This window comes from Cavia porcellus, unplaced genomic scaffold, assembly GCF_034190915.1.
Source record: "Cavia porcellus strain 051 isolate PalLab524CR breed Dunkin Hartley unplaced genomic scaffold, mCavPor4.1 scaffold_26, whole genome shotgun sequence".
NCBI lineage: Eukaryota > Metazoa > Chordata > Mammalia > Rodentia > Caviidae > Cavia > Cavia porcellus.
In genome coordinates this window covers 18,255,268-18,272,541 of record NW_026947509.1, presented here as the reverse complement: position 1 = coordinate 18,272,541, position 17,274 = coordinate 18,255,268, and the positions used below count along the sequence as shown (strand labels likewise).

Genomic DNA, 17,274 nt, shown 5'->3' with positions numbered 1-17,274 from the left:
ACATGTATCTGTCCTGCCTATCTCACTGCATTGTAAGATCTTGTGATCAAAGAGTTACACACTTATTCATATCTATGCTGGGCTTTTCTTGAGGCCCTGGGATTAAAAAGAGCCAGGAAGGCATGGGGCCTAAGATGCAGTAACCACATGTCAACATGAAAATGCTAGCTGGGAGGCTGTGCTCTTCTCTGTGTGTTGTTCTTTCTATAGAAGGCACACATAGGAAAAGTGCTGTCTAAATATTTGGAGAAAAATACAAATTTGAAATAGCTGTGAAACAGACCACCTATTTTATTTTTAAAAAGTTACATAATCATAAAATTATATACTCAGTCTATCTGGGTCAAGTACATCTTTGGATTAATTGATCCATATTTATTTAGATTATCATTTCAGGCATTATAAAGGAGTAACTAAAAAATGATTACTCTTATTTATATCATAGACAACAGATTAAAAAGTTTATTTGTAAGATTATGTTTGCCTTGTGAAAAACTTAAAATTGCTCTATCCAACATAAAAAGTACCCAAATAAGGCAAATATATGCTCATAAGTAAATACATATATACAGCTTCCCACATATATACAGTATTTTATGTTTATTATATATATGTTCTTGTGTTTACATGTGTGCATACATGCATATATGTGTGTACATATATGTGTGTACCTACATAGAGATAAACAGAGAACATCTCATTATAGTATGTTCTTAAATCTTAAATTACTCCTGGCATCAAAAATTCAGCTTATAAAGACAGAACACAAATTGTTCTAAGATAATTTCTAGATTTTGCAAATATATATCTTATTCCATGTTTGATATTGTTTTAAATCACTGTGGTAATAATATACAGGCAGTTTTATAGAGGTGTTATATTAATGCATTGATATATATATATATATATATATATATATATATATGCTTTTTTTCTCTCCTGTAGTTTGCCATGGAACCTAATTATCTGCACATTTGGCCGAGAAATACCTTTATGATGATTGCACTTCCTAACATGGTAATATAGAATTTCTTTTTAACCAAAAACTTACATCTATAATTAATGTTTTTCATTACTTTTGCACTTTGTATATATGTACCTAATTGAGGTCTTCGTTGTTAATTCATTTAATGGTGACACCTTTAAAACTGTGGAAAGACATGGGTAGGAATTCCAAATATTTTTCAGAAAGACTTAACTTGAATGAATAACAGGAGTTTATGTGTGCCTGCCATCTCCATCAAAGGCAGACTGAGAGGAAACAGGGACCCAACAGAGCCAGGGATTTATTTTATATTTTAGGAAGTAGCTGCAGCCTTTAAGGCCTGTCAGACAATGAGATACATATCCTTAAAAACGAGCATGTTTTTTCTTTCATTCATCCTGGGTTTTTTTTTTTTTCCTCCATAGATGTTATCTTTTCTCTGATTGGCCTTTTCCTTTCTGTTGCTTTCTGCCCAGGAGCCCAGTGCCTATTGGCACTGTGTTACGAGGAAGAAAAAAGAGAAAAACATCAAGTCAACCAACGAATGAGTAATCTAAGGAGTGCAGTGTTTGCTTGGTGAAAATGGAAAAATTTAGTGTAGGAATTCTCCTAATGACCAGTGGGCACCTACAGAGAGCCCTTCCCAATCCTCATCTCAGTCCAGAAAGTTCCTATTTATAATCCCATGGAAAGTTACTGAAATTTCAATAAGTTAATTCTAACCTACCGCTTCCAGTGCAACTCATAGTGAGAATAAAGACATTAAGACATATTTATAGTTATGGGGAACAAGAGGGTCCTAAATCCAGCCAAGATGGTGGTTCACCCGAACAAAGGCCTGGACCCAAGGCCCAACCCAGATTTTATTAACTTGTGAAGAAAGTAACGGCTTGAGGATGAGTGAGTGTGAGAAAAGCAGGAAATACATGAGGGAGTGCTGTGAGCTGGTCTAGGTAGGTGGCCCGAGATCCCCACTGCAATAAGCAGAGGGAAGGATACCACGGAAGAGCCAGTCTACTTAACACAATGAGGGCTACTTCCAATGTGTCGGGGTCAGTGCTTCTGTTCTGTTATGTAAACTTTTCTGCCCTGGAAAATCACAACCTCTTACTTCCATGTGGTCCCAGTTGACAGCATGGGGCAGTGGCTCTTCTTGGCTCTTCATCCTGCCCAGCTCAGTCGTACATTTTGGGAGTCAGAGGCTGGGGAAACAGCGATTGTCACCTCACTTCAAAGATCATGCGTCACCACCTCAGCCAGCCCTGTGTACACTGCTGAAAGCCAATGGAAGGGATAACAAAATGGCCTAGCCAGCTCTGTACATACCAGTTACATGGATACAGGGACAGGTTTAGAGAAGATGGAGATTCTCTACTCAAGGAGAGTCATCCAAGTGGTCCTCCACAAGCACCTCTGAAACTTGGCTGAGCTTTTCTTTAGTGCTGAGAACACAAAGCAATGCTACCTTTCAGCCCGCTTGGACCATCACTCTGGTCCTAGCAAGAAGCTCTATGATGAGGGGTCCACCGCTAAGGAGCGTTTCCCAGCTCTGTTCTCTCTCACACTGTTCCTCCTCTTCTCACAGGACAGATCCTTTACATGTACTTTGTTTATGCCCTTCGAAGAATTTGAAAAACTTCTCACCAGCAATGAGGTGCTGGATTTCTTTCAGAAGTACTTTCAGGATTTCATCCCTCTCATTGGAGAGTAAGTTTTTTGCTTTTTGCTTTATTGGTTTGATTTGTTCCAAATTATAATCAAGATTTTGCAACTTCTTTCAGTTTTTATTAGACTTGATATACAGTGCAGTAACCTGGAGAGAAAACTACTTTAGAACGAAAGTGTCAGTAGATGTTCTGCTGTGAGCAGGAATTCTGAGAAAACTCAAGTGGAGGTGGCCAGCTTCTGGAACGATGAGCCACCAGTGTCCTAGGCTTGGATATCTTGAGTGGGCTCCTCAGGCATCTTGGGCTTCGCATGACACAGAGCCTGATTGTGTTTCCTTCCACTGAGAGACACACACATCTCTGAGCTGGGCAGGTACATGTGGAAGCCTCAAGCCTCAGATCCACCACTTATGAGCCACATCAGCTTTCCTGTCCTAGAACCCTGATGGTAAAATGCTGATAAATAAGAGTACCCACCCCATGAGATCTTGCTCGAACATTAACTGAGTATAGGACCCACACACACGAAATTTCACACAGAGACAGCTCATGCATTAGTTAGCTGGCCCATAATTTGTTATTCCTCTGGCATGTGTCAACAGCATGTCCCTGTGCACTTTTATCCTGACTGTTCCTCCTAAAATTTTACTTTCTACTCCAGGGATGTCTCTGTGGTACACAAGAGTATGCCTTAGACTATTCAGGCTACTTTAGCAACTATACCACACGCTGCATTCTTGTAATGGAAACAGCCCTATTTTCTTGGTTTCTCACAGTTTTTAGAAGCAGCTTCTCCCTGTGAACTCACATAGTGAAAGGGCTGTTAAAGGACACTAACCCCGCTCCGTGGGGCTCTGCTTCTATGACTCCATCACCGCTCCAAGGCTCCACACCCTAAGACACTGAGGACTAGGATTTCAAAATGTTCAGCTGTAGCAGAGCAGGATTTTAATACCTCTTCTGCCTCTTACTTCCTTGAGTTTCACCTTTATCAGAATACCTGCATTAGAAAGTAGTTATGAACATTTAATGAGCCAACTATGTCAAAGGGATGGCCCACTGCTGGCCCATAGCAGACTTTTAAAACTTGCAAGTTTGCATCCTTTCCTGCAGACTAATTCTGTCCCTATCGATCTGTCCTTCAGCCGTGGAGAAAACTCTCTGCCTGCACACCAAATTTAGCTCTTAGATCATTTTAAATTTGTTCCATGGCTATTTCTTGCCTCTTCAGCCAGATTTAAAAGCCTTAAGGGGAGGTACCGTTCCTCTATTTATAACTTCCACAGACTGCCATAAATGTGTTACAAACAAGTAGGGGGTTTTTAGGGAGAAGGGCTTGTTCTTTATTATAGTCAGCATGTCATACAATAGAGCTTTTGATCTTATTTTTCCTGTCTAAATGAACCCACGTAGCCTGGGTTGGTTGGTTAACATGTTACAGTTCCTCTAAATACCACTTCCATTACTATTGTTCATTTCCAAATACATACAAATTCATATCAATTTTAATTTTGGTTTACTGTAGTCTAATCAAATGTGTAATATCATTTGTTCAGTTTTCCATAGAAGATCAAATACACCAATCTATTTGAAAATTTCATGACTTCACAGTATTTTCTGATGTGAAACAAAATATTTTAACAAACATGACATGAAAATATTCTAACTTCTTCGAATGCTGGCAAACTTGCTCTTTTGGAATACGGTTCAAATTGTTGCAAACGAGGAAGATGAGAACAATGGAACTTTAGGACTGGAAGAAACTGGTTTCTCTCTTTTTTATTTTCTTCCTAGCATATTTTTCCTATACTGGGATTGAATCCAGGGCTTCACATGTGGTAGGCAAGTGCTCAGCACTGAGCTACACCCCAGTACTTTTTTAAAATTTTGAGACAGGGTCTCACTTAACTACCCTGGCTATGCTCAAACTTGCAATCCCCTTCCCTTAGTCTGCCAGTGCCTCCAATTGCAGACATTACAACCCCGTTCTCCCTGGCACTCTTACACACTTTTCAATAACATTCAAGGGCAGCCAGGGAAATCCTTTCGGTGATACAAACAGCACACTGCAGGGAGCCATAGGTTCGCTACAGTGATCCTATGGTAATAAAGCCAATGAATCCGAGAGAATCCAGCAGATTTTAATACCCAATTTGACACCTTTACATTTTGCTTATTTCCTCTGAAGGCAAGCCCTGGTGCGAGACTTTTTCCTGTTGCCGCCCCAGACAATGATATCTGTCAAGTGTTCTTCTTTCCACTTTAAGTCACACTGTATGTTGATGGGAGATGCAGCTCATGCCATTGTCCCATTTTTTGGCCAAGGAATGAATGCGGTAAGTTCTTTTAACCTAGGTAAGTTCCTGAAATATTTCCACATCAGTCTCAACAAGTTTTAAATAAAATAGACTATGAAAACTATCCCATCTAAACAGCATATTTCAATGATTATACCCGTTGCTTAACTAGATCACCAACTTGTTAGGATCTGGATTATTTGATCTTGTAACTGCATGTGTTTTAAAAATATTACAACACAGTATATAGTACTTGGTACCATGAAAAATGTAACAACTTGATATTTAGAAAATTAAGATTGACTCAAGTCTTGATTTTTAAAATAGAATTTTCAAAGAGATTATGTGGAAATACATAATGTTAGCCTCAAAGAAAAAGAAGATTTCCAAGCTACCATTTCACATCATTTTTCTCCCAAGGGACTGAGAAACAATTGACAGAATTAAATAAAACTATGAAATGGATTGAATGCTTAATACTGCCTTTGTGGAAATTTCACTTAACTGCGCTGTCAATATACAGCCTACGCAATATACTCACCAATGAAAAATGTGTGAAAAATTGGTAAGTTTTTATTATTTCTGGTTAATGTTTCCCACTTTTTTCTTGTTTCAGGGCTTTGAAGACTGCTTGGTGTTTGATGAGTTAATGGATAAATTCAATAATAATCTCAGTAAGTAAAATTTCTCAGTCAGGTATGGACTAGACATGCTGTGAATTAATTGTGGAACCTATTTCTGATCTCAATAATCACAAAACCTTAACATATATTTTCTTTTCAGGATTATTAAATTTTCTGTTACTAGCCTGTGCCACTGTTGTGACCACATCAGACAATCTGTGCCCAGAAAAGAAACATGGTTTCTCTTCAGATTTGTTCATGGAGATCTGTGTTAGCTTTTCATTACTGTAACAAATACCTGAGAGAATTAACGATAAATTGAAAAAGGTTGGTTTTAGTTCACAGTTTCAAGGCTTAAATTCATGGACCCATGGCCCTCTTCAAAAGTGTACCCTTAACCCCCAAAGACCTTCCGCTGAGCTGCATCTCTTAAAAGTTCTGCCACTTCCCATTAGCACCTTCTGGAAGTGGAGGGGGGCAAGATTTTAGCTCATAACCTTTTGAGGGACACTTCCTATACAAATTATAGCAAGGGCCATGCAGTGATCCACACAAAGGGACAGTTCAGAGTATCAAAGTTTGATGAAAATGCTCTCTTTTCTTTCCCCTTTGAATCCAGGTAAAAATCCCTGTTTGGGTCTCCTACATTATGCCCAAGAAATACTTGTAGATGCTCCAATACTTTTTTATCCTGATACTTTCATTGCCTTTTAATTAAAATTGATTCATCCAGTGTATTAATTTTATAAATATTGAGTTTTAAAGGTTTATAAGTAATTATGTGACTATAGTTATACATATTTGCATATATTCAACATAAATTTGCATATATGTATGTATAAATAGTAGCCTAAGAACTAGGCTTCCCATCTACTCCTCACATGTTCTGAAAGGCTACTTCAAAAAGGGGAAGGATAGACTAGATAATCAGGCTTGAAACACACACAGACTTATTCACTTGTCAACTTAGCATGTGATCTAGAGCAAGTCATTTGGTCTTTATAAAGCTGTCATTCTTTTTCATCTATAAAGCAGAGATAATAAATTAACCAGACAGTTGCAAATATTAAAGAAAATTATTTGTATAATTTTCTACCATAATTTGTATAATTTTAAGAGGAAAAAAAGAAAGTCTGGCATAAAATGAGCTTGTAACAAATGTTTGCCACCGTGTTAAAGGAAATCATCAGATGCTGGCATGTGCGCCTGAAAAACTATAGAGCTCCAGGGAACAACAAGAATTCCTCTTCCCCACCACATCCTCCTTCTCTTGCCCTTCACTGTCTTCTCCTTCATCTGTCTTTCCTGGTCATTTCACCTGGTCAAGCTCTAGAGGCATTTAATTTTCTCCTTTCTTAGCCCTGGGGTGGTAAGTTTGCATGAAATGATGAAAGTAGAGAGAGTTCATGTATCAGAGCACACTCTCAACACCAGTTTTGGATATGAGAGAACAGAAACAAAATAATACTCATTGTGAATAATAATTATAATTACCATCACTGAGCATTTACTATGCTTTAGACACTTTTAGTATTTTAAAAATGCATGATTTCTTTTGGTCCTTACAAAAAACATGGGACACTGATACTAGTCGTGTCCTCATTTTATAACAGGGGAATTAAATTTAGAGATACTTACATGACTTGATAAAAATCATGTAGCTAGGAAACAATGAAACTGGAACACTTAGGCCAGGTTTTCTGACTTTAGACATGGCTTCTCCCCAAGTATGGTGGCACACCCCTATAAACCAAGCACTTTGAATGGAGACGCAGGAGGATCACCACGAGTTTGAGGCCAGCCTGGGCTACATAGTGAGTTCAAGGCCAGCCTGAATTCACTGCAAGACTCTGTCACAAAAAAGAAAAAAAAAAAGATATGACATCTCTAATTTTTTTTTTCTTTTTTCAATAGTGGAAAATTGAACCCTGGGCCTTTGGTCCGAGCTACACTACAACCTCAGCCTTTTTTCCTTTTTTATTTTTAGGTATGATCTTATATATCCCTAAGTTGCCTAGTTTAGGCTCGAATTTGTGATCCTGTCTACCTCAGGGCATCTCTAACAGCTAGAGTTGTTTGACTCTATAAAAATAATATAAGTCAATTATTCATTTGCCAATTATGTATTTAATATTTCCTTTATGGCACATCGAGAGTTTAAGTATGAACAAAAACTGGAGTATGACTTTCGGAGCTTACAGAATAAAGGAAGAACTGGTGTTCAAGCTAATGAGGGGTCTTTAAAAACAGTGAAATAAGTGTGCAGGAGCACAAAGGAACACAAAATAGAAAGTAGCCAGTTGTATGTGGGGTGAGGATCATTTACATGAACTTTCCATTTGTGAAATAAGGAAAAATAATAACTAACAATTGACAATCACAATATATATTAGCTTTATTGTAAATTTTATTCCATTACAACAAGAAATACAGTATATGTATTGTTCAATAATCATAGATTGCTGATGACACAGAACAGCTATTCATAGTTTTCAAAAATCATCGTGAATGTTCATATTGAGTATACTATTTAGTTTGACCTGGATAGAGCCCAGCACATTTTTCTAGGCTGCTTTGAATATGTTTATATTATTTAACTTGGTTTCTAGGTATGTGCCTTCCTGAATTCTCAAGAGTCAGAATCCCAGATGCTCATGCAATTTCAGACCTGTCTATATACAATTACATGGAGGTAAGTAAGATTTGGTTCATCCCACAAGATGGTTTACTAACAGACCAGCAATTGTCTTCTTTTTCTTTTGCTCCAGCCCTAGCTGACCATGCTTCATAAGAATAGATACAAAGAACGAACACACACACACACACACACACACACACACACACACTCATAACAAACCATTCTTAAGACAGGGTGAGTTGTGATTACATAGCAGTAACAATGAGTCACACAAATTACTCCCTCCTGTACTTGGGAGACACTTAGAAGATAACAGAGGTGACAAAATCTCTGATTCACAGACTCAAATCATAGATAGTTAGCAGTATTATTTATATTCTATTTCAACAAAAATATAATTCTGATATAGGTTAATGTTATTACAATATCTAGGAAATATTAATTGACTTTCATACCCTTAAAATCATGGCCTACAGATTTAGAGTAGCATTGAATTTGCTCTTGAGCCTTATGTACTAACAAAAAATGTCTGGTACCAAATAAATTCCTTGTCAGAAAGATAAATAACTTTGAAGAAACACACATTAATTTCATTTTAAACCAGTTACATGACAGAAGGTTAAATTATAGTTTTAAAATAATGAAATGAAAAAATTTATAAGAAATTTTAAAGAATTTAAACTTAAAGAAAAAAATGACTGTTTCCTGTCTCTCCAATTTGAGTAGAATTGTATCATATGTAGTTAAGGACATTCTAGAATGTTTATAAAGACTATCAGTATATCTTACCTGAGTCTTTAAAATCAGGACACATACAATTCAACATTTGTCCGGTATAAGGAATAGTAGTAGATCAAGCTAGACATGGCTTTTCAAATCCAGGCTATCATAAACTGTATTACAAACCAGCCAGGAAGCAACAGAAATTGGTCAAATCCTTGAGTTCACAGGTACTTAAAGATGTTCTTGAACAAACTCTTTGCCAAAATAGAGATCTTGTACTAACTTCTGATCAAAACAGATTTCCCGGATAGTTTTTTGTTATTGTACATTTCCAAGATAAAGTTCTATATTACTGAAATTTCTTTTTTAAAAAAGATGGGCAATGACTATGGAAATGGAAGTTTACTTGACTTCCTGTATTTAGCATTGTGATGAGTGGGAGTGAAACGTAATAAAGAAGTTGTAGTGAGAAAACGACATTACTTTATTGAAAATATCTTTTAAAAATTCTCCATTGCAGATGAGAGCTCACGTCAACTTTTGGTGGTTCCTTTTTCAAAAGAATATAGAGCGATTTCTTCATGCTATTATGCCATCTACGTTCATTCCTCTCTATACCATGGTAAGGTCTGAATTTAAGATGCTTGCTCATTTTAAACTTCTGTTTATCCATTAAAAAATACAAAAGAATATTTTTAAAATTTCCTTATAGGTCACTTTTTCCAGAATAAGATACCATGAAGCAGTGCTGCACTGGCATTGGCAAAAAAAGGTTGGAACAAGTTACACTATCAAAAAAAAAAAAACTAATACATTAAAGTGTTATACTGTTATGGTCATATTAATTTTAGGAGAATAAAGAAACAATAGGATAGACATCAAATGTTTACCTTCCGAGTAAAAACTGTCCTGAGCACACAGAGAGTAGAGCACCTACCAAACAACATATGAAAAGTCAGCAGAGGGAGAGCTTTTGAAGGGAAAAAAATTGCAAAAGAAACAAGGATAATGTATCCCAACCTTCTACTTTATTTTAGCAGTGGGATCCCCTCTTGACTTTTGTGTCATACAATATTCTTATTAATTCATCAACTTGGACAGGGCTGAAACTCTTCTTGTAAGGCACTACCAAACTCCAATGCAAAGTTATGACACATTCATGTTGAGTTGCTGACCCAGAGGCATCATGCAGGACCCGTCAGATTCTTGATCATCCACTTGGAGAATCTATTCATTCATTCACTGAAGAAGTAGCTTTACCTAGTGCATAAACACTGAGCTGAGCACGGTGATGAACGAGATGCAATCTCTACTCTTCACACAGATTAGAGGCTGGGTCAGGATCAATGGACAGCTGCTGTGAGCAGGATACACTGGCCCTGGAGAAACCAGACAGGTGAAGCCTGGAGAAAAATGAGTAAAACATCAGAGTAGGAATCTGTGAACCTAGAAAGCAGCACATAGTGTGAGAATGGCCAGAGGGGAAATTGGAGAGCTAAGAAAGACCCTAAACTTTTTGAGAAACAGAGCTTTAGAGAAACAGAGGAACCAAAGAAGGCTCATACACTGAGGTTGGATTTTAGAAAAGTTACTTTAGTGTAAAGAATGGATTGGAAGGAATCAAGAGATATCAACTTATCTGAGGATGAGTAAAATAAGTTCCTGATCTCAAAGACGTAAGGGTATTAAAGAGGAAAGGCAAGTGCCACCATTAAAATTCAGAACAATAAGTGCAGAGATAGAAATCAGAGGTCATGCAGCTACTTCAGGTTAAAGAACTGAGAGGAAATTGTGTGTTCCTTTGGGGAAGTAGAATGAATTCTACTTCAGGATTTTAATCTCTGGAAAAATGAGAATTATTTCTGTCCTCATAGGTAATAAAAAAAGGACTCTTTATCTTTGGATCTCTGGTAGCCATTGGTACTGCCTACCTGCTTGTGCATTACCTGTCACCAAGACCTCTGGAATACTTAAGAAGACCATGGGAGTGGAGTCCCTTACTTCCAGAATATGGGGCACAATTCTCAGCAAACTCCATGGAGTCATTAGAACAAGTTCCCTATTTTACTAGTCAGTGATTTGAAGTTCACAAAGTAGCAAATATTGGATCTTTCTGTGACCAAAAATAAGGACCAAACATGTGTTTCCATTGCCAGAATTAATTCACTATTGGAAAGTAGTTGCCAGCATGTAAATAAACAGAAGATTGAATTTTTCTGTGTGTCACAATTATTGTGGGGAGTGGTGTGGAATCTCTCTCTTTCTCTCTCTCTCTCTCTCTCTCTCTCTCTCTCTCTCTCTCTGTGTGTGTGTGTGTGTGTGTCTCTGTCTCTGTCTGTCCGTTTCTCTCTCAAGTTTCAACACAAGCTTCCCCATCACATTTTGCAAGCTCAGGTTGGATCATTCTAAATTTTAAAAAGGAGTGACTAAGAACTCTTTCACTTCTCAAAAACTAAGGTCTCAGAATCCTCCAGGAAGACATTGCTCACACTTTTTCCTTAAAATAAGTAAAGGGGTGCACAACAGGATTAACAATGCTTGGGGCTAAAAAATCACAGCTTGCTTGACGCATTAACTACACTTTTATCACATGAAGGAGCTTGTCTTACCACAGAGCTCAGAGTCACTTGATTAAACCAGAGGCTACATACGAGGGATGGGGAATTCCAAAGAGTTACACAATGAATCTGTTTTGTTTCCCTGTCCTCAAATACCAGTATTACATTCTTCTTTGTTTTTTCCCAGGGAAAATTTCTGAAGGTATGAAAAAGCCCTTGATGCCATACTAGGTATAGGCAAGGTATAGGATAATTTTTTCATAAATTAAATATCTACATATACCAGAGAGTGGAAAGGAAGCAAGGCAAGACAGCTTTTTATAGGAATATTATGCTATATTTTATTCCATTTTAGACCCTCAGTAGCAATTTACTAACTTATTCTCGAGTTACATACTTTGACAGAACCCGGAGTGAATTTGATTTTAAAAGTGCATTGAGTATATTTTCTTTGGTCCTTCCTTCTTCAGTAGGTCATCTCAAACGTGAAGTCCCTCGAGCGTGAGTAATTATAAAGATACAACACGAGGAGGATATTTATCTAGGGAATTAAAAATTATACAATGAAATAAGATGACTCAGTGTTTCTATTCAAAGTTGTCAAAGATATCCTTGAATCTTGATAACCCATGTTAGGTATAAAGGAAGAAAAATAATACTTCTTTTACCAATGCTTAGGTTCATTAACTGGGACCCTTTTAACAAAGGACAGAAACCAACAAGAGAAAAACAAACACAAAGAGAAGTTTATTAGATGTACATTTCACATGGAAGATACCCAGAGAATGAGTAAATCTCAAAGAACTGGCTTAGCATCTTCCACAAAGAACTGTAAATTTTAGAGAAGTACCAAGACAAAGAAAATGTACTTGGAGACTCTGAGGGCAGCAACTTGTAGGAAGGCAAATAAATGGGAGTTTGCTATGCAGAGTCTTCTGGTGCTGTCTCCAGACTGAGAGTGTTTTAGTTATATTTGGTGATCAACCTTGTTTTTTCTAGCAGAGAGAAGGGAACATATTTGTAACTTTGGGGTTTTTAAAAAAATTTTTTTTTATTTTGAAGAGAATAAAACCAAATGAGAGAAAACAAAATAGGGTCAATCAAAACAAAAGGATGGACAGAGTATATGACTTAAAACCAAAATACAAGGTGATCAATAATGGTTACCATAATGTCTCTTGTTATCTTCAATAGAATTGCCCATATCATCAGGCATCATAAAATTGAACATAACAGTACAGAACAAAATTGAGAAAAACAAAACATTGGAGATATTATAGGACTTCAAAAGAAGATAATAGTTAAACCAGAATGGGTATTATAGTGAATCTTACTGTCTTCAAAGTAGTTGCCTATACTCTCAGACTTGATACTATCAAACAAAACATATTTGAATAAAATCAGTCAAAACAAGACAGTAATCAAACAAAACAGATTCAAATAAAATCAGTCAAAACAAGACAGTGAAAACCAATACAGGCCTTCAAATTAAGTTAATAGGAAATAAAAAATGGTTATCATAGTACATCCTGCAATCTTTGAAATAGCTGTCCATGCCATCAAATCTAGTACAAGTAGACCAACTGGAACACAATATATCCAAACTAAACAGAGTGATGAAAACAATATGGGTTTCAAATCCTGATACAGGATTAACAATGGCCACTGCCTTCTCTTTTTAGACAATTCCTCCCTTTTCACTTTCACAGGGTGCATTGTACATTTTGTATTCCACTAACTCCTTTATTTTTTAGATTAGGGAGACAACCCACTATTTACCTAAGTGTTCTGAACATTTTACCCCAGAACATGATCTCAAGTTGTATCCATTTACCTACAAAAGCCTTAAGGTATTCTTTTCTTATAGCTGAGTGGTTCTCCATTGCATAAAAGTTTTGTCTTTCCAACCAATCTGCAGTTGATGGGCAAGTTATCCCCACTTTTTTCGGTTTCCTGTCACACAGAGCATTATTTTCTTATGTTTGACTTTCAGTCCATAAACTCTCTTTCAGGTTAATTATATTTTTTATATAGAGCATCTTGATGGACCCTATCTCTGATCCACTGTGCCTGTGTTTCTTTTTATTAGTGTATTGAGCCATCTATATTAGTGATTATGGCCAACCTTCTCTGCCTCATTTCTGCCATGCTATTTTTCTGCCGTTGGCTGTCTACCTCTCTCCTTCATTCCATTGTCTGCCCTGTTCAGTGAACTCCCTCTGCCACTGTTCCTGAAACCATGGTCTTTTTTCTCTCTCTCTAGAATGTCCTTCAGTATTTTTTATAGGGTTAGATTGGTGGTCACAAACTCCCCCAGTTTCTCTTTGTCATGGAAGCATCTTGCTATTCCATTGATTTTGAGAGACAGTTCTGAAGGGTACATTAATCTGAGTTGGAGGTTATTTTCTTTCAGGGCTTGGAATACTTCAAGCTTTTCTTGATTTCCTTTGTAGGTGATCTGTTTATTTTTTCTGACAGCTTTTAATATTCTGTTCTTGTGTTGAATTTCTGGGACCTTAGTTATTATATGTCTGTAGATCTATTTTGGTTGTAGATGGCTGGAGTTCTGTATGCCTCATATATCTGAATATCATTTTCTTTTCCTATACTTGGGAAGTTTTCTTTAATTATTTCTGTAAATAACCTTTGTATTTCATTTGTGTTTACCCCTGCTTCCTCACTCACATTTTGTATTCTTAAGTCTTAGATCCTCTTGTTGTCTTCTAGCCCTTGTATCGTTACTTTCTGGTTCCTTGTTATTTTTAACAGATCTTTCCTTTCGTGATCGCAAGCTGCAAACCTGTCTTCAAGGTTTGATAGTATATCTTTAGTTTCTGTCAAGCAGTTTTGCCAGCTTTCAATGGAGTTTTTAATTTCCTGGTAATTTCTTTGAATCTGTTTCATGTATTCTAATTTTTTTTATATTCTTCATCAAAGGTTTCCCTCCTTTTTCTATGCTCCTCTATTCTTCCCTCTGTGTCTTCTTGAGAGAGCATTTCCTTTTTTATTTTTCTTATATCTTCCTTTACTTGTATTGATATTTGTGTTTTAAGTTCTTTTATAGTTTCATGAAGTTGTTTCTTTATGTCAGATGCTGTTGCTTCAAAAATTGCAGGTGTGCAACTCCTGATCTCTTCTGTGTTTACCTCTCTTGGGCCAGTACTGTTTGGGTTGGAGGCCGGAGACTGCCTTTTGTTTCTTCCTCTTGTCATGTTCCTGGTTTCTTCCAGACAAGTGGGTAGTGGGGTTCCTGGCACTTCTGCCAGCCAGTACAACTCTCTGGTCCACTGATCCCCTCCACCACTGCATCTTTCCACTGAGGCCTTCAGGCTTGCCAACCCCCAGCTTCACTGTGACCATGCATCTCTGGATTCTAGTGGTGTTTTTCACATAGTGGGACCAATTCCAGTGAAAGCTGGATCTGGCTATTGCTTTCTGTTTAAGTTTTTCTTTTCTTTTCTTCTCTCTCTCTCTCTCTCTCTCTCTCTCTCTCTCTCTCTCTCTCTTCTGTCTGTGGGCTTCAATTTTCACATTAGTTTCTTCCTGGGTTGAAGGAATCCATTTCTTTCCATCTTGTCTTCTCCAGAATGCTATATTCCAGCATCTGGGCTGTTTCTCTCAGAGAGGCTATTTACTTTGCTGCTTACTGTTCTGCCATCTTCCCAGAATCTGTCACATTTGTAAGTCTGGGTCCTGCTTTTAGGCAAATAAAGAGGCAGAAAGCTTTCCTCATATGGCTTCTTCTCAATTGCTCCAGCTCAAAATAATCATTATGCAAAATGAAGCTTATTTGAGGGTAGCATATTCTGGTTTGTTACTAGTTCTAAAAGAGACAGAGGGAGGGAAAAATGCCCTCTTCATTATCACTGACTGATAGGCTGATTGATAAGCAATGAAAACTAAATAATACTTTTTATGAATACATTCAAATTCTTACTTCCATATCTCTTCAAAGTAAGCATGTTTACTTAGAACTTAGAACTCCTTTTCTAAATCCAGAACTCCTGGCAAAATTCTGGGAAATTACTACAAGGAAAGAATAATCCTGCCCTGCTCATGTTCAAAATGAAATAGATGGGAATACTCATCTGCCATCAACAGCATCTTCATCATGTACTTTCTCATATGGCTGCATAATTAACCATATGCCATAACTGCCATGAAGTCATTGTATTCTTTCTCTTTGCTATGATGTTCTTAGTAGTACATTCTGGAACTTGCCCAGCAGCTCATTAGTCTGAAGCTCCTCTTCATTTAGATATATGGTTACAGATAAAGGTAGGGAATTTATTTTTATCTTAGAAATTATCTCCTTGATAAATTCCGTTTGGTCAAACATATGTCATCACTCTAAATAGAACCCACACTGCATAAAATTAAATATGGTCTAGCTATTTCACACATGTGTCTGGAACAAAGTTATTTTTACAATGAAACATTTTCAACAAAAACATATTATATGCTTTGGCAAATACAGTCATTCAAAAATATATCTGAAATAAAAATTCTAACATATTAGAAGATGATGGTGCCAGATACCCTCTTGTGCCTTAAGTGGCTTTTGTTACATAAAGCACCCATCAAATTAGAGAATGTGCCTTGTTCAGTTTCTTCTTGAGGTCAGAGAGCATGCGGGCAATTTCGATTTCTTGCTGGCCCACAAAGTTGTGTTGCTATTACATAGAAGGTGGATTCCAGAACGATCCTTATAATTGAAGTCCAAATGTGACATCCAATCTAAGGCTCAGTCTTTCATTCCTATAAAGGACGAACTTGGATTGTATCAACCTTGGACCCACTGGTTCTGTCACTGTCATCAACAGATAGTGATTCATCACTGGTGATGATAAAAATGATGGAAGAAGAATTAAAAGTCACTTTCTTCTTTGGCCTGTCCCCATCTTTTTGTGACATCACAATGGGTCTGATGTGCATTTCTCTCTCAACTGCTGGAAGGTCTTTAGCAGGTTGCTGGCATCTCAGCAGTCGTAAACAATGAAGTTGTAAGAGGGATCTTCGAAACTGGGCAGAGAAGAAAAAGATAAAGTTATTATTAGTTAAAAAGTAGGCCTTTAATTGGACTAATATTCAAGAAGATGAGTTGAGTTAAATTTATTTTGTTTGTTAGTTGATATAGAGCAGAATTTATAGGAATGCTTAGATTGATCTAAATCACTCTGGAGTTTTACATCTGATTTAAGTCGTCTTATTAACCAGATCACATAGGGCTATTTTAATACCTTAGCCTTCCTTACTTTCCATTTGTATGTACCTTCTGAGAAAACAGCTTTATCTGTTTAAGGCATTTTCAACACATATTCAGTCCACAAATATTCAGTGAGAACTTACAAGGTGACAGCCTCTGAGCAATCATCTAGAGATAGTATAAGCAACAAAAACAAGTCTGTTCTGGCAGAATTTATTGACTGGTGTGCTCACGAGTGCTCTTTTAAGTAGGAGAAGTTTTTTCTATTAAAATTACAAATTGGGGGAAAATACTATAATGATGAATGCTAGTTTTCAACAAAATATGTAATTCTCTGTGTCCTGGGCTCTACACTAACCATATTTCTCAGGCCTGTCCAAGGTCTCCCCTCTGCTCTTCCTCATCTCTAAGAAACTTGATGACCGAGGTCTGAAGATGAGAACCTCATGAAATGGAGGAGATATTATTGGGTACCCAGACATACAATCGAAATATACTTATTTTTACAATATTTTCAGGTGTGAAATATGCACAATAGTTTAGAAGTAAGGATTTATAGTCTTTGGCTAAAAGAAAG

General features: G+C 36.9%; 2 protein-coding genes across 5 annotated transcripts in view; one reads left to right on the top strand and one right to left on the bottom strand.

Annotated features, from left to right (window-relative positions):
• The window catches only part of Kmo (kynurenine 3-monooxygenase), a 57,491-nt gene that overhangs the window by 31,539 nt on the left and 8,678 nt on the right, over window positions 1-17,274 (top strand). For 3 of the 4 annotated variants that reach the window (XM_063236801.1, XM_013157282.3, XM_023566957.2), the window contains 8 exons: window positions 946-1,017; window positions 2,571-2,692; window positions 4,841-4,988; window positions 5,566-5,623; window positions 8,182-8,264; window positions 9,454-9,555; window positions 9,646-9,705; window positions 10,808-11,148. In XM_063236801.1, coding sequence (XP_063092871.1) covers window positions 946-1,017; window positions 2,571-2,692; window positions 4,841-4,988; window positions 5,566-5,623; window positions 8,182-8,264; window positions 9,454-9,555; window positions 9,646-9,705; window positions 10,808-11,011 — 849 coding nt within the window. In that variant the 3' untranslated portion in view covers window positions 11,012-11,148. Of the gene's footprint in view, window positions 1-945; window positions 1,018-2,570; window positions 2,693-4,840; window positions 4,989-5,565; window positions 5,624-8,181; window positions 8,265-9,453; window positions 9,556-9,645; window positions 9,706-10,807; window positions 11,149-17,274 lie in introns of those variants that run through there. The other variant, XM_063236802.1, reaches the window with a different exon arrangement.
• Window positions 12,220-17,274, bottom strand: part of Opn3 (opsin 3) — a 44,448-nt gene continuing 39,393 nt past the window's right edge. Inside the window, exon 4 of the mRNA XM_003474311.4 lies at window positions 12,220-16,513. Within this exon, the coding sequence (XP_003474359.2) occupies window positions 16,250-16,513 (264 nt within the window). The 3' untranslated portion in view covers window positions 12,220-16,249. The remainder of the gene's footprint in view (window positions 16,514-17,274) is intronic.